This window comes from Gobio gobio (assembly GCF_949357685.1).
Source record: "Gobio gobio genome assembly, chromosome: 1".
NCBI lineage: Eukaryota > Metazoa > Chordata > Actinopteri > Cypriniformes > Gobionidae > Gobio > Gobio gobio.
Genome location: NC_137097.1, coordinates 39473973 through 39498008, shown reverse-complemented (window position 1 = coordinate 39498008; position 24036 = coordinate 39473973). Strand labels below are relative to the sequence as shown.

The 24036-nt window shown below is 37.6% G+C and overlaps 2 protein-coding genes across 3 annotated transcripts in view; both read right to left on the bottom strand.

Moving 5' to 3' along the window:
• Window positions 1–932, bottom strand: part of grid2ipa (glutamate receptor, ionotropic, delta 2 (Grid2) interacting protein, a) — a gene marked incomplete at its 5' end in the record, with an annotated part of 35907 nt that extends 34975 nt beyond the window's left edge. The window contains 2 exons of the mRNA XM_079829449.1: window positions 520–561; window positions 845–932. Of these exons, the coding sequence (XP_079685575.1) occupies window positions 520–561; window positions 845–932 (130 nt within the window). The remainder of the gene's footprint in view (window positions 1–519; window positions 562–844) is intronic.
• Window positions 933–4324: 3392 nt separating this feature from the next.
• e4f1 (E4F transcription factor 1) lies at window positions 4325–22347 on the bottom strand. 2 transcript variants are annotated; one of them, XM_079829508.1, is made up of 14 exons: window positions 22209–22347; window positions 21451–21560; window positions 16125–16215; window positions 15693–15841; window positions 15481–15601; window positions 14853–15005; window positions 14540–14649; window positions 12588–12812; window positions 12393–12507; window positions 11857–12074; window positions 10415–10613; window positions 8788–8954; window positions 5490–5552; window positions 4325–5380 (listed from the first exon to the last, which is right to left on the bottom strand). In XM_079829508.1, the coding sequence occupies exons 1-14, from the start codon at window positions 22300–22302 to the stop codon at window positions 5030–5032; spliced, it is 2166 nt and encodes a 721-aa protein (XP_079685634.1). In that variant the 5' UTR covers window positions 22303–22347; the 3' UTR covers window positions 4325–5029. The 2 variants fall into 2 exon arrangements, with proteins under 2 accessions (XP_079685634.1, XP_079685635.1); XM_079829509.1 differs by having other exon boundaries at window positions 14561–14649.
• Window positions 22348–24036: the final 1689 nt, after the last annotated feature.

Sequence of the window (24036 nt, the reverse complement as noted above, 5' to 3'; positions counted from 1 at the left end):
CCCTTCTGTCTCCCTGTAGCATCGTATCATGTGTCTTACATTACGAACATTGCAGTTTATTGCTCTGTTCACATCTGCAGTCCTCATGCCTCCTGCAGCAGGTCTATGGCAGATTAATGCAGGTGATCAGAGACCCTGGACATCTTTTGCTTTGTGTTTTTCAGTCAGTAAAAAGGTCACTTTAGTGTCCTATGTTATTGTAACTTTGCGCTTAACTGTCTTCCGCCAGTAAAACCGTTAGTGACTGTTCCACTGGTGTATAAAATAGAATTATAACTTTAAATATATTCACTCCAAAAGACATCTGCTCAAAACCAATCCATCCATCTATCCAAATTTAAATAAATAAATAAATAAATGAAATAAAATGTTGGAATGTCAAAATCCCCACATCCATTCAAACCAAATCTACACCCTTGTATCTAAAATAGCAGAACTTTTCAGTTCAGTTGATTGTGTGACCTAATAACAGATGAAAAAAAAAGAGAGAAAAAAAGGTCAAGCAATTACTTTACGCACCAATATTCAGTGGGAAATCTCTCAGCACGTTAGGGTTTGGGTCTGTGGAAGTGAAGGAACACATTAATTTGTGTATGTATATGTTATATTATATATTACTATATTATATAAGGTAAAATGGCATAAGAATAATAATAATAATAAATTTTTTTTTTACTATATATATATATAATATACATAATACATCACATGGCATCTAAACTATACAATAAAATATATGAACTTTAATATAATATATAAAATACAAGAATAGTTTTGTCAGTTAATAACCATAGCACGACAGTCAGCGCCTTACAGAGCTCTATGTTCTGCTTTAGAAACTTACAGAAATCTTTGGAGGCACTGCGGGATCCTGTTCGGCTTTGGCGAAGAGAGAAGCGGCCCTTCTGGCTCTTCAGAAATCTTCTCATCATGGTTTCTGGGTCTTCTGAATGGTATCGAAGTCAAGGTCTAAGAGGTCACATCAGGTCAGCACCTCATCGCCCTCCTCAACAAGTCACTGCTCCATTTTTACCGAAAAGCCTTCTGTGAAGGAATCGATCCAGCAGGTTTAGTCTCCATCCAGGATCCTTCGATGAAGATATCAGTCCAGTGTAGATCATGAGTGCGCTGTCAAACTCTGCAGCCGTGGCTCTACATCTCCACTGAGTTGGTCCAGTCCTAACCCTCACGCAGAGCACCGAGCAGAAATCTGGGACAAGCTAGCTGGGTCTTTTAATGATTCTTTTGCAAGAAAAAGGTACAGTGAAGCCCCATTTTTCTATAAATACCTCCCTCTCCCTCTCTCTCTCTGTGATGCTGGTGGATTGGGCCCTCTCTCAGGGCTGAGGACTGACCCAGAAACTGCCTGTCAGAGCAGCAAAGGATGGCGCTCCGATTAGAGATCCTCAGAGATGCTGTGGTACAGTTAGATATAGTCTGGTACATTTAACTCCAATTCCCCTTCTATGAATCTGATCCATTCTTCCAACTTTTCCTTATGCAGCACAAAAAACAGTTTCAGAACGCCGAAGGGTTAACCTCCAACACCGCAATGAGAGGTATGATTTAATATGATATTAATAGCATTGACAGCATGACATCAGAAAGTAATGAGGAGATGTGTGGCGCTCGGGGCTGGTAACCAGAAGGTTGCTGGATTGACCTCTGCAAAAAAAACAGCAACAGCCCATCATCACAATTGTGCCCTTAACCTCGGGATGCAGGGAAGTAATTAAAGCACTGGGAATTGTTTTGTTTAGTTCCCTGTCAATAAATATACTGCAAATAACTGAATAAAAGGGTGAATATCCCAAAATGTCTTACACAAAACAAACAATATTTAAAACCAAATAAAAGAAACAAATATATAACAAACAAAACACAAACTAAAATAAAAAACAAAACAAAACAAAAGAACGAAATGTATAAATATTATACAAAACAAAAACATTATATGTAAAACTACGTAAAAAAACAAATATGAATATAAACTAAATAAAACTAAAATCAAATTAAAATAATATATAATTAAATTTAAACAAAACAAAATTATATAAAACTACATGAAACAAAAAATAAAACGAAAAAACAAAACAAAAATAAACAAAACATTCAAGTAAAATCGAATAAAATAAACAAAAGAAAAACGAATTAATAAAATAAAAACAAAAAACGAAACGTTTAAAAAAAAATTAATATAAAACTAAACTAAAACAATAGTTACATTTTTTGTTCAAATTTTATATTTTGTTCTTTTTTTTAGCAAAGTAAAATAAAGAATAAAATGAAAATATTATATTACAATGACGAGAATGTACAAGATATGTCAAAAAAAGATCCTTTTTTATGTAAAATATAATCTTATTTGTAAGTTTTGATTGTGAGGTGAAATGTGACCTGAAAATCTATTTAATAAAATGAATACTTGCTGGCTATAATGAAGTGTTAACAATGCAACGGCATTAAACAGTGTAAATTAAAAGGCATTTGATGCTAAAAGATGACCCTAGATAACCCTATTTAATATCACTCTGAAACATGTCAAACCAGAGGGCTTAGCTGTTTTTCAACAGATCAGTAGCACGTCAGGTCAGGGATTCAATTATAGCTGGAAATAAAAGACAGGTGTCATTATATATGGGCATATGTGAAGGCCTGAAGGGGAAAAGCACCCCAGCATGGGATGGGAGGGAGGACTCATAGAGCCAAGGTGACCAGAGCTTCATTATGCCCCCGATCTGCCAGAATGAAGCGTCTACTACTGCATCTATCTATCGCTTAATGAAAGCACAGGGTGAAAAGAACCATTGAAAAATGACACTTCAGCTGTAAAAGAATGTTCCAGGTTCAGTATATATGGGCTGGGATGATTGGATACCATCACAATACTTGGGAACCGACACGATATGTATTGTGATTTTTAAGAATTGTGATTCTACTAGTATTGTGATCTTTGTTTGCTTTATTAACTCTAGACTATAGGGAAAAAATGAATGATACACTTATACATGATGGTACAGGTCGTATATAGTATGCTGTAGATGTTTCTCCATACAACATTTTTCACTTTCTCATGTCCATTAGTAAGCCCTAAAAGATGCAACTTTCCTCCGCCTCATCTATAAGCAAGGAATAAAATAAAGCAATTTTATATGAATTAATATCGATTCTGGAATTTAAAGCTGCAGTCCGTAAGTTTTGCCATCTCAGTTTGAAACCTGCAATTGCAGTTATTTGCGGAGTTATCATCTGTGCGGGAGTTGTGCGGCTCCTCAGCGCGGATTAATCTAATGTTTTGAGGAGTTTGTGTGGCTGTCATTCATTCGCCGCACTGGTGTGAATACTGTACTTCAGAATCACAGATTCTACACCTTGGAGTTTAACCCAAATACAAATTTCCTCCAGAAAATGTCATCTGAACAAGTAACGTGAACAAAACATTACAATAAATCATGCTACAAACGGTGATTAAATCTAACGATCGCTCATATAACATCAAACCGTTCAAATTATTATTATTGTTATACTTTGTTCTCCAATTGTTAATGTTAACAGCATTAGCATTGTGTGGCTACGTGTTTTTAGTGTGTATTAGCATTACCTGTAGATTTCAATTTCTGTACAGTCTAATCTTTTGCTTTTGACTGTGGGTGAATCTCCAGTTGTCACTGATGAGGTCATCTGGGCCTTTCTGGATAACAATCCGCCATCAAAATGATACGTTTAATTATTCCAGCAATAAATAATATTTTCTGTGATAAAAGGCTATAAATGATCCACCACCTGCAGCATCCTCACATGCGATATAGCCTACTAGCTGGACTCCTTCTTATACAGACGACGGAAAGACATGCTTGAATTTCCCATGGAAATCCACCAGTACCGCTCAAATTATAACACATTATTACAAGCTTACCGTTGTGAATACGGCTATGGTAAGGAACACTTTGAACACCGGCTGGTTATGTACTTGCTCAAATTTTGTCCATACATTTTAACCCCAAAAAATGTATGGACTACAGCTTTAATTTAATATTACATTATATTATATATATATATTTATTAGGTGAATAGATATTTTCCCCCATATATACGGTTATACATAAATAAAAATACAGTAATGCACTTACTACGAGCATAAGCATTAAACATACCTTATGCCAGCCACTTATTATAAAACTAATTAAACAGTGAATTACCCGTTAACATTACCATTGTGGTTAAAAAACGCTTAATAACCTTAACTGTCCAAAATCGTATCCAAATTTTTCAACTCGTCGGGATTATGAACTTTGAAATTGCAGAAAGGCACTGTCTCTCCAGAAATCGTTATAACCGAAAGTTTATTGAAAAAACATATTTAGACATTTTTAGCTCTTTCTGATTTTAAACCCTCCCGAAAACCTTGTCCCATAGGCATTTTATGAAAATGGGGGATGAAATATGTCAGAGATGCTGTTAATGAAGCTTAACATGCTTTTTGCGCACATAATATTCCTTTTAGGAGATTACTGTGCAAATTGTGCATCACTAAATAGGCAGAAATGAGAACTGATCAATGACTGAAAAAATACAAGTGCATAAAAATATATTTCATATTTTGTACTTTCATTCCCTGCCAGTTGTTCTATTGGTGGCAACATGTTATGTTACATATTCATGATAAGTAGATGATAGTCGTGTATGGTTATATGCCATTCAGCAGGAGAGAAATGTTGGTATGGCGGCATCACTGCCATGAAAGCTGTACAATAAATCTTGGTGTGTAGTATCTGAAATCATATTCAATAGAAAAACAACATGGTTTTACTGTCCATTGAAAACGGCATAGTAGTTCATTAGTGTAACCTGCAGCTTGAAAGTAATCTGTTTAAAAAACCCAAACAAAGTTTTAAACACTGAAATGTTCCATAAGCAAAATTTAGGAATCCATCAGACCTCTCTCATGCATTGCAAAACAAAGTCTCACAGAGAACGGAAATGCAACACCACCGCTGGGATAAGTTATTAACTTAACGAAACCTGTGACTTAGACCACTACCACAGTCTGGATTTCCATTTCGTCAGGTGACGCAATGACATATTGCTCCTCTTGCTCAATTGTCTCAATGTTCTCTTCTGTTACCATGGTAACTGTGGTGTGGGGCGTCTCGCCGGCGCCCTCTGTTGTCGTGGTAAGGATGGTGCCATCACTAATGGCATTTGCAAGTGTCATTGCAACCTGTTCAGTCAAACTCTCTGGTGTGGCGATAGTGATGGTGTCTCCGCAGTCCGAGATGCCGGGAGTTTCGTTGGCGGCCACGTTACGCACGATGATCTGGTGGCCTCCGTGTGATTGGCTCACGATTTGCTGCACCACCTTCATGATGTGACTGTCCATCTGAAGTCAGACACATTGAGCAATGTGGTTACACCATTTGGCTCACAAAGCCCTTTTTTATCTTGCTAATATTTGCTTTAAGTTGACATTGACCAAAGTGAAAAATGACCTGGTGCTGATTGTCTTGAATTATTGCCACTTCCTCCCCTTGAGCTGCTTCCTCAGCTGGTGCCTGCAAAAACAAACACAAAATCTGTATTGTTAGCAAAATTATAGTGACTATACTGCAACAACTAATCTCTAAATGGAAACATTTTTAGATAAATATTTGGCCATCCATTTTATTAATTCTAAAATAATTAATAATTTTATTCAGCAAGGTCTCCTTACACTGAAAATTGATCAAATGTTACAGTGAAGACATTTATAATGTTACAAAAGGTTTCTATTTCAAATAAATGCTGTGCTACTTACTTCATATTCATTCAAATAATCCTGAGAACAATGATCATGGTTTCCATAAAAATATTAAGCAGCACAACTGTTTTCAACATTGATAACAATAATAAATGTTTCTTGATCATCAAATCATCCTATCAGAATGATTTCTGAAGGATCGTGTGACACTGAAGACTGGAGTAATGATACTGAAAATACAGCTTTGACATCACAGGAATAAATTACATATTCAAATAGAAAACAGTTATTTTAAATTGTAATAGTATTTCACAATATTACTGTTTTTATGATTAAATAAATGCAGCCTTGGTGAGCAGAAGAGACTTTCAAAAATAAAAATCTTACTGACCATCAACTTTTGTAGTGTAAATAATGGTAAAAATATTGAATATATTGCTGGTATGCATGTGATGAAATTAATTTGTTTTCTAATATTTTCAAGTTAATACTTAAATTCTCATACACATTAGATGCACATCAAGTCACATAACAAGCATAAAGTAACATCACACACATCCATGTTCGTTCATTGGCCAGAGGAGAACTGGTCCCTAGACATTCTGTCACCTGATGGAGTTCGGGTTCCTTGCCACGGTCACCTCTGGCTTGCTATTATATATTATTGATCTGACTGAGAACTGAACTGAGCTGGACGATGACAATATTTTAGCAGATTTGCTTTATAGATTAAATGAACTAATTTAAAGCTGCAGTCTGTAAGTTTTGCCCCTTTGTCGCCATCTCTGTTTGAAACCTGCAATTGCAGTTATTTGCGGAATTATCATCTTCACAGCTCCTCAGCGCGGATGAATCCAATGTTTTGAGGAGTATGTGTGGATACTGTACTTCGGAATCACAGTATCTACGTCTTGGAAGTACGACCAAACCGGAAAATGTCATCTGAACGAGTAACATGTCTGCCATTTTTGTTCTGACCGACCGAGAAAAAAAACATTACAATGAATTGCGCTACCTACGGTGATTAACGATCACTTAGCTCACATCACATCAAACCTTGTAAATGATTATTATTGTTATACTTTGTTCTCAAATTGTTAATGGTAACAACATCAGCATCACGTGACTATGTTTATTTAGTGTGTATTAGTGTTACCTGTAGATTTCAATTTCTGTACAGTCTAATCTATAATTGTCATACCATTTGAATTTCATTTAAATTGTTCTTTAAACCCAAAAAGCAAATTAATGTTCCTTAAACTGGATGTCTTTGAAATGTAAATCTTTTTTCTGTAGCCCCTCCACACTCCACTCCAGCTGCTGTGATAAAAGGCTATAAATGATCCACCACCTGCAGCATCCTCACATGCGATATAGCCTACTAGCTGGACTCCTCCTTTATGTATGCAGACGAGACGTTATGCCTGTCACGATAACAAATTTTGCTGGACGATAAATTGGACAAGAAATTATTGCGATAAACGATAATATTGTCGTTCTGAGAGCATTTTCATCTAAAATAATGATAATGGCATAATAATGCAGGGACACCTTTTCTAAGATCAATAAACTTTTATTTCTAAAGACTATTTAACACTGAAAACAGAAAGCATTTTAAATATCCACAATAAATGAACAAAACAACCATAACAAAAAAAGCAATGGACTCTCAGTCTGTTAACAAACAAATGCACTTGAATAAACAGCTGGAAAACTGCAACGGATGATTGTGTTTTAGGTAGTGCTGGGAATCGATAATTTTTCTAAAAACTAATTAATCTCATTTTTTTCTGTTATTAATCACGATTAATAAGCTTTTAATATTTTGATATTGTAATAATTTCAGTTACTCTCCAAATTAATGTAGAAACTATTTATTGACAGCATATTTTAAATATGTGTTGTATTGTCATGTTTTTATGAATGAAGGCCAGTATCACTGATGTCTCTATGAAACATTAATGACGTTACATTACAGTATAACTGAAAGCTACCAATTTCAACATTTATTAGGCTTTAAAAAAACTACTTTTAATTTAAGTGAACTTAAAACAATCTTTACATAAACCCATTATAATAAATGTTATATTTACCTGTGGCCTTCCCTGTCAGACATATACAGAAATGTAATACTTATCAAACACCTTTCTTAACTGCATAAATAATAAATTATATATAGATTTATCATCATTAAAGCTACACTTATCTCTGTTCCTGTTGTTCTTTGATGACCATTAATGACAGGCATCATCAGTGCTCCTGTCACTTTAAGAACGGCCGCAGACGAACATGACGCGGATCTGACACGCTGTCCCGCGCATCTCATTTCCTCACAACTCTTTTAAGTTCATTTAAGACGTTATTTAACTAATTTAAGACTCATAATACGAGAATACAAAAAAAATTTCTGTGTTGTTGTTATTGTTTGTTCATGAGCAAAAGAGAACTCGATATGAGCAGGACGCGAGTCTGTCTGTGCGTCGAGTGTGTGTGTGTGTGTGTGTGTCAGAGTGTCCGTAGATTCGCTGACATGAGCAGCCACACAGACAGGACACGACACACACACACACACACACACACACACACACACACACACACACACACACACACACAGGACATTGACATACAGCGCGTTCTCTTGTGTCTTGTCGTGCTTAGAAGCCTTTACATAAGAGCGTGATCATATAATGTAACGCTCGGCAAAAATGGATATAAAACGGACGCTGGCAATTATCGCGGCCGGAAAAATTAGAGCAAATTTTTTTTAAATCGTGCGATTAATTGACTATCGCGACAGGCCTACGTGACGTAATGACGCAAAGACAAACATGCTTGAATTTCCCGTGAAAAGCTACCAATACCAAGGTGAGGTGATCGTTTTGAACACTAGCTGGTTATGTACTTGCTCAAAAAATTAACTGAACTGACTTCGGCTGAACAACAGCGAAAATGCATTATTTCCATTATTTTACAGTTATCACTGTAAAGCTGCTTTGAAACAATCGGTATTGTATAAAGCGTTATATAAATAAAGGTGACTTGACACTTACCCCTATGATGTATTCCTGAGTGTCGGCCACTACTGAGGAGAACTCCACCAGCACAGCATGAGGGTCGTCTGATACGATAGTGGTGGAGACGTCCTCAGCCGTCACCTCCTGCTCCTCAGAGCTACCTGCGTGTTCAGAGTCCTTCTGCTGCGTAGCAAAACAGCCTCCTGACCACACACACACACACACACACAGTCATTACAAATGACAAATGTAAAGGGCCTTTCACAATACGAAGGACAACATTCTGTTTATTATAAGCACACGCTGCAGTTGTTGCTTTAAATGCTCGAGCTCTTTAAAGCAGGATGGAGTCTTATTGGCTGGCAATTTTTTTTAATCATTTATCAGCTGAGGAAAAAAAGCTTTGATATTGATTTCAACGATGTTGTTCCTCTGTGTCGTTATCGTTGTGGTGTGTGCTATTTCTAAAACTAGAATCTTTATAGTAATTATCATTAGTGTGAATGGGCCTTGATGTCTATAAATGGCTTAGAGTCTCTGAAGTGTCCTCACGTTTTTGAGAAGGTAGGTCTTAAAGGTGCAGTATGGGATTTCTGAGAAACACTGCTGATATTGGAAACCAACCCAAACAAACAAACCCCCTTCATTGCTCCGCCCCCAAAATACACAAACACGCAATGCAAGAGTGGATGTCTTTTTATCATAGCTGAAGCAAAGCAAAATAATGCCTTCCAAAAAAGATGGCGAACAAATGAAAAGGAAGAACAAGAAATGAACATACAGTAAAGAAGAGTATATTCAAGCAAGAGTTGGCTGTTCGTCGCAAGCAGCTCCAGACAAACAGTAGTTTCACGGCAGAAGGTCTGGACTCTATCATAGCTTCCATTGGTCAAGGGCCGCCCAAGCGGACGTTTATGGGCGTGAAAAATGGATAAAGTAATAAATTAATAATAAATTATTAATTTAAGAACATTGTGCAAGTCAACTGCAAAAATGGAGCCGCAAACTTCACATACATTTGAAAATCCAGCTTTAGTCGATCCTGGTAAGCGCTCGCTGTCACAGCTGTAAACAGGGAGTTTGGAGTCGCAGCATTTGTTTCCAGGCGGAACGTTAACGAACACAACACGCACGTCTCGTGGACATCCTGTAAAACTCAACCAATCAGATGACGACTTCGAAACTCCTGAAGCGTTTCCAGATAAGTGTGCCATATGCATCAGACGTTCAGCCAACGGTCTGAGACTAGACAAACAGTGACACTCAAAGCTCTTGCCTGACCATAAACCTTTTTCCAGTGATATTCCTCTGAGCTTTTCTCTTTTGTAATGTCTCTCAGCCATCTCTCTTTCTAGTCTTTCTTCAAATCTCCCTTTTGCTCACTCTCTCTCTCGTCCCCCATCATGAGTTGACACGCTCCCTACTGCTGATTAGCTACAAGTGTGTTGTGATGCTCAATCTGATTCGCTTTCAGAAATTGCTTACTGCACCTTTAACAAAATACTAATTTATGGCTCAAAAGAGTTTGAAAATTTGTTTTTGTTTGTTCTGTTTTTACCATACCTTGTTTACTTGTTGTCTTCTAACATTCACTTCAGTATTAATTTAAATTAATAACAATAATTGATTGGTTAATTAATAACAATTCTACATATTTACATACCTTTAGCTCGCAGGTGGCGGTTCAGTGTTCCATGCTCAGCAAAGCCCCGCCCACATTTCGAGCACTTGAAGGGTTTTTCTCCCGTATGATGTCGGATGTGACGCACTAAAGCGCTTTTTTCCCGGAATCCACGGGAGCAGTGCGGACACACATAAGGCTTTTCATCTGCATGAGTGCGATGGTGGACCTGCAGAGCATTCTGGAACAAAACGGATATAAGTCGGCATGAAACGGAAATTGCAATAGTCTTTTCTTCCTTCCAGATTGTGGCATATGTCCGAGCTTCTTGAACAAGCAAAAATGTAGGGCGGAACTTGACTTTGTCCATAAGGAATTGATTGGATGGTTGTTTTTTGCTATTGCTGTGATCTCATGTGAGTGACAGGTTGCCCCGCAACATATCTACTGTATAAACTAGTGGTCGACCGATATATAATGCCAAGGCCGATATATATTGGCCGATATTTTTTATTCTGATTGGCCTGTGTTTGAAGCAGGACTTTTATTTTGACAGGTGCCGCTGAAAAGTCCGGCGCCTGAGAACTGCAGCTCCTGATCACACAGCGCTCACATTCTTCTCGGTCTTCATTAGTTTACGGCCTCTGTTAAACAGTTATATCTAATACGTTATTATATAGACCTGTTAAACAAAGAAAGTAAACGGTTTGCAAAAAAGTATGGCGTTTGCTTTTATATTATTAGCAACAGAAAGGCAAACAATAGGCTATAATACTTTCTAATTTAGTCAACATTCAGCTAATACACATCTATATTGTTAAAACAAATCTCTGAATATTCAATAAACATTTAATTACACAATCCTTTCAGATGTAATCGAATCCAGCCGTGAGATCTTCTGAAGTGCGCATTTGTAGCCTGCATTAATGTGTTTCTGTGTGTGACGGTCGCTCAGGGCGAAGTGAATGCGGACAGGAGAGTTCAGCTTCACTGGAGATGCAACAAACTTTAAATCCTTGATTTTAAAATATGCTGCGCTATATTCAGTTGATCACTGTCACATTAATGTCATTTACACAGTGCTGCTGTATGTAATATTAGTGCTACCTTGTCTGTATTTGAAACAAATATGATTACCAGTGTGCACAAACTTAACAGGTTACTGAGTGCCCTGTTAGCCTACAGTGTTTACTTCCTTTTTATTCATATATTTTTAAACAATTACTTTATTTGTGAAAAATACTGTAATATGATTGCAGAATCAAGAAGTTGCCGTCTAAAGTATAAGCATGTTTATTTAAAAAAAAAAAAATTCTTCATAATATCAATTCAAATCAATATAAATTATGTATATTATATATCAGCTTTATATCGACCATCGGTCACCCTGTTCTCCAAGATATCGGCATCAGGCATTAAAAAACCAATATCAGTCGACTACTAGTATAAACCCAAGGATTGTTTTTGCATATGTAGTGTCTCACCTTGGTCTTGTAACTCTTGTCACAGAAGCTGCAATGGTACGGCCTGTCGTCCGAATGAGCTCTCATGTGTTCCCGCACGTGTCCGATGGCTTTAAACTGTTTGCCGCACTCTCCACATTTGTACCGCCGCTCGCTGACATGCGTCTCCATGTGTTTCTTCAGCACGTAGCCCGTCAGGAACTCTTTCTGACATGTTAAGCACTTAAATGGCTTATAACCTGCGGAGAAAAAAAAAAACACATTTGAAAAAGTTTTCATAATTAGGTCCCACTTTATATTAAGTGTATATAACTACTATGTACTAACATTTAGATTAATCATTTAATACAATGCACTTATTGACACCTCAACACACCCTTAACTTTTCCCTAACTTGTCCCGTATCCCTCCTCAATGGCAAGTGCATAGTAGTTAAAGACACCTAATATAAAGTGTGACTCATAATTACATAAGAGACTCTAAGAGACATTTAATAAGAAGGCTTGTGGGAAATAATATAGATAATAAATGAATAAATTGCTTTAAATGGGGCCTACCAACATGCCCTTTGACATGAACCCTCAGGTAGGTCAATGTCTTGAACATGCGCTCACAGTGAGGACATTTGTATAATTTTGACTCAACAGGTTCTCCTTCCTTCACAGATGAATCCTGCCATGGATAAAAACAGTTTGAAGTCTCATTTGTGTTTTATTGTAATAAAACGTCCCACCATGACCTTAGAAACTCACCTGGGTCTCTTCGGCCACGGTCTCCACGCACTCTTCTGTCACCTGGATGTCAGTGAGTCTAGCCTCTGCCTCAGGAGACTGCAGGATGGCTTTAGGCGATCGGGCCTCGGCCTGCTCAGCTGCCTCTGTGGCTTCGGTCTCCAGCGCGATGCCAGAGTTGATGATGGCCTGGCAGATTAGATTGTCGGCTTCAACCACAGTTGCAGTTTGAGGTTGAGACACCACCTGTTATGGACAGAGGAACCATATAATGCAAAAGTAGCCTTAAAAAGCAACTACTTCTGAATATACGCTACCATTCATATTTGGGGTCAATAATTTTTTTAAATGTTTTTGAAAGAAATAACGTATGCTCACCAAGGCTGCATTTATTTGATAAAAAAATACAGTAAAAAAACTGTCATATTGTGAAATTTTACCATTTAAAATAAGTGTTTTCTATTTAAATACATTTTAAAATGTAATTTATTCCTGTGATCAAAGCTGAATTTTCAGCATCATTTCATTTTTTAGCAAGTTTCTTCTTTAAATTTTTTTTTTTCTATTGTTAAGTTTGTTCTAATTAAATAAAAATATTTTAAGCTACAGATTTCAGTTTAAAAACAAATAATTATAATAATGGCTTTACAATGAGATTCACTTTGTTTATATGCATTTAATATTGTTAACATTAGTTAATGATTTAGGCATCATTTACTAACAATAAAAAAATTATCTCAAGATAAATGCTGATATATTTGTTCATAACACATTAATTTGAAATGCTAAAAATGTGTATGTAGAAATTAAAATTAACCTAGATTAAAAATGCTGTAAATGAATATCTTATCGTTAGTTTGTGAAATCTATCCCATTTAGTAATGTTATCATGTTTTATAATGTCCACTTATTATTGTACATTTTCCATAAAAAAATTAAAAAAACCTAATTGTTGAAACAATGAATAATGAAATGTAACAATATTTTAATCATAAATATTATTAAAATAAAGGTAACACTTTAGTCTAGGGTGCACTTCTCGCTATTAACTAGTTGCTTATTAGCATGCATATTACTAGGATATTGGCTGTTTATTAGTTCTTATAAAGCACATATTAATGCCTTATTCTGCATCCCTTAATCCTACCTTACTAACTATTAACATGCAGTAAATTAGGAGTTTATTGAGGCAAGTCATAGTTAATAGCTCGTTAATAGTGAGAATTGGACCCTAATCTAAAGTGTGACGAAAATAACATAATACATCATATGAAACATAAAAATTATACTACATAAATATAAATTCAGAAATATAATTTTTTTTGTTTGTAAAAATGGCAAGAGGAAATCCAACAAAGCAGACAGACAACCAAGAAAAATCTTTCATGCTAAACGTTGTCATATGCTTAAATATAAAAATGTAAAATTGCAGCCCCCAAATATGCAGTAACTGTTTTTGCAAAATGTTTTTGTTTCAAATAGTGCAATTCAACAAGCTGTTTTGGCATAAAATACTTAGGGCCAGATTTACTAACAGCTTGCGCCAGCGCAAACCCTCTTTTGGCGTTAAAAACTACAGTCAGGATTTACTAAAGACAGGGTTATTTTTGCGGCTGATCTTATTGCATATGCATTTATAGCAGTTTCCCTTTCAGACGCAAAATTTATGGGCGAAGAGTATTTAAATGAATCATGCATGATGATTTACTAAGGTTTGCACTCGTCAATTTACTGGTGTTTGCGCCATTATTTACTAAAAAATACGTCTTAAACTAGATGCTTACAGGTAGATTGCGTTGGTCATTATGGAAATGATCCGGCTGCGTCTGTGTGCTTTAATTTGCGTGTCATCAGTAGATCACGCGCAGAACTTTCCACTCCCATCAGTGCTTTTTTTGGAATTGCGCTCTCCCTCCAATTTGGCCTGTTTAGTAAACCTGGCCCTTAATATACTATGTTTGTTAGTTTCAGACCTGTTGTACTTGTCCTACCACCTCGATCTGGATGATCTCCTGGCCAGATTCCACCACTCTCACAAGAGGAATTTGCTCCTTCTCGGGTTCAGGAGGTGACAGCTGAACTTCTAGAACGATATCCAACAGCGGCAGAATCAGAAAACCTCACTTTTACAACAGTTTTCACTTTAAAAACAAAACACCATTGTGACAAACAAATCAGCTAAAAATGTTGGCCAACAACATGCACACAAGAGTTATGCTTGTACTTCCGATGTTTTCAAACGACCCTTCAATCAATTATGAAAATCCATCGTGAGATGTGAATTACCTTTCTGAACTCCATCTTTGCTGACAAGGATCTCTTTACACTGACTGTAGCGAATCTTCTCAGTGCAGGGCGTGAGAGACTTCAGATGTCTGGTTAGAGCTCCGGACTCTCTGAACGCAAGTCCACACTGATTGCAGCGGTAAGGACGTTCATCTGCCGAAGAAAGTTACATCATGATTTGATTCATCAAATGACAACCGTGAAAACTTAAATAGGACCCATTATGCTTTTTTACATTTTCAACTCTCTTTAGTGTGTAATATTTGAGCTTTATATATTGAGTAGTGTTGAAACTCACGGTAATGGTAAGGGGAGTGACATTTCACAAACAAACAAACAAACAAACTCAAAGCAATTGACCAAACACAACAAACTGATCTAGCCAACCAATCATTGCACATTGTGCTTTTCAGAAGGAGGGGCTTCATAGAGACTAAACAGAGAGCTACTGACAGACTGGGAAGAGAGGTATTGCAACAATGTCAAATATGTGAAATTTTTCAAGAATGAAAACCTACTCTAGTAGACCACAAAAACAAAATATAATAATATGGCCTCTTTAAACAGGCGCTATATAACTTTCACTACCTAGTTTATAAAGATTCCACCTCACACAGCTGAGATTTACCTGTGTGTCGACGCTTGTGTCTGATCAACGAACCCTTGGTCCTAAACGCAGTCTCGCAGATTTCACACTTGAAATCCTTCTGATCAGTGTGCGTGAACATGTGGGTTCTCAGAATGTTTGTCTAAGGGACAGTGAGTAGTGAGTAGTGCTTGCATATTTCTCAAATATGACAACGCAGTATTTAAATGCATAAAAATGATCTAATATTGTACCGTTTTAAAGGTCTTATCACATATGTCACAGACGTATCGTCCCTCTGCGTTTAACTTCCAAACCACTTTTGTAGGATTGGGACTGTCATCCTCGCTTGCAGAGAGGCTTCTCTTTTGTCCTCCAGCTGCCGCCCTTTTATCTGTCTTGTCTAAAAGAACAAAGCAACTTTATTTAGTACCCAAACAAAGACAGAGAGATTGGTAAATTACGTTAAATTCAGCCCCAAATGAGCCCATTGTATTCATACTGTATATAATTATGGAGAGCAGATGTCTTGTTTGGCTTTGGACGGCCCTGTATTTAAGACAAATTCAAATAAGTTGGGACATCATGAAAAGGTCTGTCCCATTAAAATTGGGCATCTGGTCCCCACCCCCCAAAGAAAAATGACAGTGATATTTTAATGACTTTAATAACAAAAAGCACAGTACCTCCACTGGACGTTCCCGCTTCATCAGATGAACAATCATTTTCAGTTATTTTCACCTCAACGGTAGCACCTTCATTAGGGACAACATTTGTCTGAGGGAGGAGACAGACGGATGAGCACTGATACATCCTACAATGACCTCAAGTTACATTTCTTACAGACTCTTGAATTGCTGTTCAAAATTTAGGGTCAGTAAGATTTATTAATGTTTTTGAAGGAAGGCTCTTATGCTCACCAAGGCTGCATTTATGTGACCAAAAATACAGTAAACAGCTTTATTCTGAAATATTATTACAATTAAAAGAATTTTAAGACATAGACATTTTCTATGTCAATATATTTTTGTAAAGTAATTTATTCCTGTGATCCAAGCTGTATTTTCAGCATTATTACTCCATTCTTCAGTTTCACATGATTCTTCGGAAATCATTCTAATATGATGATTTGAGGCTCAAGAAATATTGCAGGGCCCGTATTTGTCAAGCATCTGACAATTACTCACAAGAACACTGCTAAGAATTGATTTTAAGTGTCAGTCTTAGAGTTGATTCACGACACTTTGCTGTGCCACAAACAGGATTTTGGACGATGTCATGAGCATGAACCATTCACTGAATAGATGTCCTTTAAGAATATTCTCAGATAAATTCACATTGAATGGTGAAATTCCTAAGAAGAGTTTACATTCAACACACATTTGACAATAAAGAATTTTCAAGACAATGCATTATAATATACACATTTGAAATGGAAGATAAACACGTTTCCACCATGTCTTAATTAAATTTTTTAACTGGTGTGCTGTTAACTGACCTGCCTATATATGGCCTAGATTTTTGGATATAATCAGCCATTATGGATTCTAAAAGAAAACCGAACTGGCGGGAGGAAGAAGCGCTACTGCTCGCTGAATTACTCGATCAGCGTAATGTTATAAAAGGCAAGTTCAGCCCAACATTATCCAGCACTGACAAAGATGATGCCTGCTCTGTCCAAACGATACCGTTTGATTAACTGCTCATTGTCAAACATTTCAAAAACATTCTTCCTCTTCTAAAAAGATTTGCGCACGTCTCTCTCCTCAGTGCCATCACAAGCCCCTACTGGCAACTCAGAACCACTTGAGAGACCTCTCAAGTAATTTGATAACTTGCTTTTATACTTAAGTTTGAAAGTAGGAGTAAATATAATGAATTCTCAGCAATTAAGACTAAAATGGCACTTTGAGAAGCTTGATAAATACGGGCCCAGATTATTAGAAAACATTTGTGCTGCTGAAAGTGCCCCTATTATGCTATTAGTATTTGCCTCCTAATTTTTAAACTTGAACTCTGAGTTGACTTACCCCGAGATGGGAAACTTGGGTTTCACAACAGCTGAATTGAGGTAGTTCAATCAACTCGGAGTAGACTTACTCTGGCGCGTGCACCACAACTATGAAAAGCCATGATCAATGGAGCTCCGTAATTATGATTCACCATGGCAACAGCACCCGACAAAAAACATCTGCATACTTCTGGGTCTTAGGTTACTTCTACAGGTTATCAAGTGAACGTTATCCTGTAAAAAAAGGACATGCCATTTTTGTCACTTTGACGGGGTCATCATGACGAAAATATGTTCAATTAATGAATGAACCAGCACTGCAAAGAATGCTTTTCTAACTTTGTCATATTTTTGTCTTGTTGTTTCCAGTCAAAATATCTAAAGATTCTTAAATCAAGATGCATTTTCTACATAAGAAAAATTACATAAGGTATTTAGTCTTGCTTCCAGAAGCATTTTTTTTTTCTTAATTTGCAAATTATCTGTGGGGTAAGAAAAAAAATCTTTACATTTGCATTAGGATTATTGCGACGTGCCAAGGATTGTGCAATCACGTCGAAAAGGTCAAGCTAGACGTAGGCAGAAGTACCGCCCCCGTGTTTACAAAGCGCTTGTGCAAAGACTAATACAAACTTCCGCCAACGTCTAGTATGACCTTTTCGCCGTGATTGCGCAAACCTTGACATGTCGCAGAGCACCGCAAGGTGAGCAATTTAAGTTAAAAAAATATGATCATTTAAAAAAAAACATTGATCATGACCGATGGTTTCCCTAGATAAGACCCTATTCCTCGTCTGAAGCCCTTCAAAGCACTTTGAAACTTGATTTGGACCTTCAACATTTTTGTTGCCATGGAAGTCTATGATGGGGAGAAAAATCCTGGAATGTTTTCCTCAAAAAACTTAATTTCTTTTCGACTGAAGAAGGAAAGACATGAACATCTTGGATGAGATGGGAGTGAGTAAAATATCAGGAAATTTTCATTTTGAAGTTAACTAATCCTTTAAAGAGCAAGAAAAGTTGCGTTATAGCTTCAGCTCCGAGGGTTCTCTGAATAACGCAGATATACGCGTATGTACAGCTGGCTAATGAGAGTCTGTAATCTGGGCCTTTATAAAAAGGTGTTTATTGTGAGAACTGGTGAGAATGGCACACTTGGCACTGTTCGAGGATCCAGGCGAGAGCACGTCTGCAAACAGTGGAAAGTTTGAGTGTTTTATGCAAATGACTAACCTCATGCACGCGGCTGCTCATTTAGAATACTCTTCACTTACATCAGAACGAGGTTAGGAACAAATTCATGTGCGCACGAACGTTTTGTGAATCAGGCGGATATTTTTTTCGTGAAAAATACGAAAGAATCCACACAATTATTAGTGAATGAGACCCAATAACTTAATTGTGCACTTTGATCTTCAAAATGTGTAGATCTTTCACATTCACAAAGAGCTATATTACAAACTGCATGAAAGGTAATATTCAGAAAAGCATAATAGGGGCACTTTAATATTTTTACGAAATCCATAATACATTTTTAAGGATTCTTTGAAGAATAGACAGTTCAAAAGAACAGAATTTATTTGAAATTGAAATCTTTATAACATTATAAATGTCTTAACTGTCACTTTTGATCAAATGTGTCCATGCTAAATAAAAGTAGTAATTTCTTTTTAAAAAATGACAAGTTCGCCAGAAAATACTACTCGTTTTGCTGGTTTATATGGTTAATCTCAGGGAGATTTTCCCAGAAGAAGTATTTACAATAAAGTCACTCTGGATAAGAAAGTATCTGCTAAAAAATGAAGAATGATAACAATAAATTTTCTTTTAGGCCAGCACGAGCTACTCCCTCTAACCCTTGGTTATCTGATGTTATTCGTGAACACCGGACGATACTCAGGGCAGCAGAGAGGAAATGGCATAAATCAAATCACCCATCTGATCTAGCTAAGTATCAGTCTTTGCTCTCATCCTTCTCGAATGAAGTACACGCAGCTAAATCTTCTTATTTCCAAAACAAAATCAGCAGCACCTCAAACTCACGCACACTATTCAGAACATTCAACTCTCTGCTCTGTCCTCCTCCTCCACCTCCCTATCTCCAGACGACTTTGCACAATTCTTCACAAACAAAACAACAACTATTAGCAATCAGTTCTCACCCCCACACACTGTGGATTTTAGATCTGCCACTTCCACGACCGAACATACTCTCTCCTCATTTTCCACACTCACTGAGGCCGAAGTATCTAAACTTCTCCTCTCCAGCCATCCTACCACCTGTCCTCTCGATCCCATTCCCTCACACCTCCTTCAAGCCATCTCTCCTACTCTCCTTCCTGCACTCACACACATCATCAACACATCGCTCTGCACTGGCACTTTCCCTACCACTTTCAAGCAGGCTCGGGTAACTCCACTGCTTAAGAAACCCACTTTAAACGCATCACTCATAGATAACTACAGACCTGTCTCTCTCCTGCCATTCATAGCAAAAACTCTTGAACGAGTTGTTTTCAACCAGGTTTCATCCTTCCTCTCACAGAATAATCAGCTGGACACTAACCAATCCGGTTTCAAAAGGGGCCACTCCACAGAGACTGCACTACTGTCGGTCACCGAAGCCCTGCGGATAGCTAAAGCTGAGTCCAAATCATCAGTCCTCGTCCTCCTTGATCTATCTGCTGCCTTTGACACGGTCAATCATCAAATTCTTCTGTCCACCCTCTCATCACTGGGCATCACAGGGACTCCGCTCCATTGGTTTGAATCTTATCTCACAGGTAGGTCCTTCAAGGTTGCCTGGAGAGGAGAGGAATCCCAAGCGCATCAACTGACCACGGGGGTTCCTCAGGGCTCAGTGCTTGGACCTCTCCTTTTCTCCATTTACACTACTTCATTAGGTCCCATCATACAGGCACATGGCTTCTCATATCACTGCTATGCTGATGACACTCAGCTCTACCTTTCATTCCAACCAGACGACCCCACAGTAGCTGCACGAATCTCCAGCTGTCTGGCTGACATCTCGGCATGGATGAGTAAAAATCACCTACAGCTCAACCTGGCAAAGACTGAGTTCCTCATCTGTCCCGCCAGTCCCACTATGCAACATGACTTCACCATCCAGCTAGGTACATCCCTGATCTCCCCTTCAAAATCACTCAGAAATCTTGGAGTTACATTTGATGACCAGTTGTCCTTCAGAGAACACATTGCTAAGACAGCTCGCTCGTGCAGGTTTGCGCTCCACAACATCAGGAAGATTAGACCGTTCCTAACAGAACACGCAACACAGCTTCTTGTCCAGGCCCTGGTTATTTCTAGACTTGACTACTGCAATGCGCTTCTGGCTGGACTCCCCTCTTGTGCGATCCAAACACTTCGAATGATCCAGAATGCAGCGGCACGTCTGGTCTTCAACGAGCCCAAAAGGACCCACGTCACACCACTCTTCATCTCTCTGCACTGGCTACCACTCACTGCTCGCATCAAGTTTAAGTCGCTGACGCTTGCCTACAGAGCCACCACGCACTCAGCTCCTGCATACTTTGACTCGATTCTACGACTCCACACCAGAAGCCTTCGTTCAGCTAAGGAGCGAAGGCTTGTGGTACCTTCACAGAGAGGCAAAAAATCCCTTTCCAGAACATTTTCATTCAACGTTCCCAGCTGGTGGAACGATCTGCCCACCGCCATCCGAAATGCTGATTCATTGACAACATTCAAAAGTCAACTAAAAACTCATCTCTTCCGTGAGCACTTAACTTAAAAAAAAAAAAAAAAAAAACTTTCCTTTCCTCTTTTCCTCCTCTTTCCCTCCCTACTCTAGCCTGTACTACACTGAGAAATGTACACGGACTAAGTATTTCAGGCACTTGTTGCGCTCACTCGACTCTTCACGACCAATCGCTTATTGTACCCCCAAGCTGTGGGTCGCTTTGGATAAAAGCGTCTGCTAAATGCATAAATGTAAATGTAAATGTAAATACCACACAAACCTGATGGTCTTGCAGAGGACGCTTGCAGTTCCTGTTGAGTTTATGTTGGATGAAAGCATCCAGAGCGGAGAACTCCTCCAGACATCTCCCACATTTATGAATATCCTCATCTGGGCAAACATATGGACATAACTTCAATTTAACAGATCATGTATATTGTACAATTATCAGTGCAAAGTTAAACAAAGAATGAAAAACATATTTACTGATCTAAAATAATCACATTTCACACAGCTGTGGCATTGTTATTTGCCTTTAATAAAGTTAATAGGTTAAAGATATACATTTAATAATAAAATACCAATTATTAATAGTGCATTTAGGACATAAAATGCTAGCAAGAAAGACAAAGCAATTCAACTCCATGAATATTTAACATGTAATTTCCATCACAAAATGCTATTCAACAAAATGAATAATTTAAGGTGCAGCTGACTTTGTTGTGGAAATTGACATTGTGTTTTAAGAAAGTTGGTCTTTTATATAAAAATCTACAGGATCAAAAGTGTCAATGAATGAATAAACACTTATTAAAACTGCACGGCAGCAGATTTATCAAACAGTTTTTTTACTGATGCAGCAAGGACATAGATGAGCTGATGCTAAGCAGCATTAGCAGCCTAAACATGCTGGACAAAAATAACATTGCAGCTAATGGAGACCCTGCTAGCGTGACTGAACAACACAAAGTCGGGCCCAAACATTTAACGTTAATCGCGTTTTTGCTATGTGACTGTGCCCCGTTACACTGGTTCTACCTTCGTCTCCAAGAGTGGTTTGGATGGTGATGATGTTGCTATGCTCCGTTTGGTCGGTAACTGTTGCTGCCGTATTATTATTTTCTTCAGTCATGTCGTTCTAGACCTCCGTCTCTGTCGCAACGCTTCAGCAAGGAAAACATGGCGGATTTACGACCTCGTAGTCATAACAACAAAAGGGCGGAGAGGTGAGCGAGAGCGAATTCAAAATAAAGGCGCGCTCATAGTCAAATCGGTTCTTGCGAAAGATTTGTTTAAAAGAACCGATTCAGTGATAAGCAACGTTCCAGTAAAGCACCATATAAGCATATATTGCTGTTTATTACGTATTTTATTTAAGATATATCGTTATATTTGATACGCATATTTATTGTAACTTCATGTATCGAGGCGCGCTCACATTCTCCAGTCAAACCGGTTCTTTCGAAAGATTCATTTCAAAGAACCGATTCAGCGATAAGCAACGTTCCACTAAAGCACCATAGGCACATATTGATTGTTATTCCCTATTTTATTTAAAATATATAGTTATATTTGATTTGTATGTTTATTGTGCAATGTTTATCATTGTAATTTTGTACCAACTAGTATCGGCTCGCTTGAAGTATAGTCACTTCATTACAATGTTCGGTCCAAACCAAAACACAACTGTAAATTGTACTATTATAATATACATCATATAATATTCTTATCTTTCAGTAAATTGTCTTATGTAAGGTCTATGATTATCTAATCTGTAACAACAGTGTCATATTTGGGATGTTAAAACTTGAGAACTTTGAAAATAGAAGTGAAATATTACTTTCCTACATGGGTAATGTAAGACACCACCTGTATTGTATCTAGTCAACAGAACACATTTGTGTGGTCATACCTGGGGCACATGTTCGTAAAAGTGATGTGGTGAAGAAGCTGCCTCAACCTAAAAGGCCTGGAGGAACCACACAGAGAGAGCAACTCCTCATCTTTTCCTGTCACCTTCAGGGCTGGAATGTAGATTAGGCCTAGTTGTAGAGTATGACAGTAGGCTGATGTTCTTATCCAGGTGGGTCTAGTCCTGTGTTCTGAATCCCAGGCTGTTCTAGCTGGTTCTGATTGTCCTTTGCTCTGACCCAGACACTAGCTGGCTCTAAGGGTCCTGTGTTCTGACCCCCAGACTGTGTTCTAATCTAACTGGTTCAATCTGTCATTTGAATGTTAATAAAAAAAACTTTTGAATTAGATAATGTTGTATTTGAGTTACTTTCAAGTGTTTAGAAAAAAAAAATGTGCTTAAATTGACCAATCCCTGTTACTAGTCCGACATTAGTTCTGGACTGTGTGGTTGTCACGCTAGCAGTCAGGATTATAACTGTTACAACATGTGTAGTTATGGTAGTTTCAGAGTGGAAAAAGTAAGTGGTTCACTTTACCCCCTTGATTTCTCTGGTCTGTCTCAGTTTACCCCTAAGCTGGGGTAAAGTGAGACACAAGACGACTTTTTTTAAAACAATCATATTTTCACTGACGTCGTCCTGAATACATTCTGATAATTTCCAGGAAACATAGGAATTTGCTAGGAAACATCCCAAATTAATGGGAAATGTGTCCATTTTACTGATATATCATTTTAGCTTGCTTAGAGGGGAGCAAATTTAAAAAATGTCTCACTTTACCCCACTCTCCCCAATAGTTGAACATGATCACAGATAAGTAGGCCTAACACAATGCTACAGCATATGTTCTTAAAATAGACTATTATCATATATTAGCAGTGTTGTGCAAGTTACTTCCAAACTGTAATACATTATACATTATTACGCTGACTTTCATTCACCACTCTCAGACT

Bases quoted from the DNA above. Each gene is read 5' to 3' on its own strand.
- e4f1 (XM_079829508.1), bottom strand. From the start codon at position 22,302: ATGACTGAAGAAAATAATAATACGGCAGCAACAGTTACCGACCAAACG. The intron at 12,813-14,539 runs GTCTGAAACTAA...TGTCCATAACAG, and splicing joins TGGTAGGACAAGTACAACAG to GTGGTGTCTCAACCTCAAAC. The intron at 5,553-8,787 runs GTAAGTGTCAAG...TTGTTTTTGCAG, and splicing joins CTCAGGAATACATCATAGGG to GCACCAGCTGAGGAAGCAGC.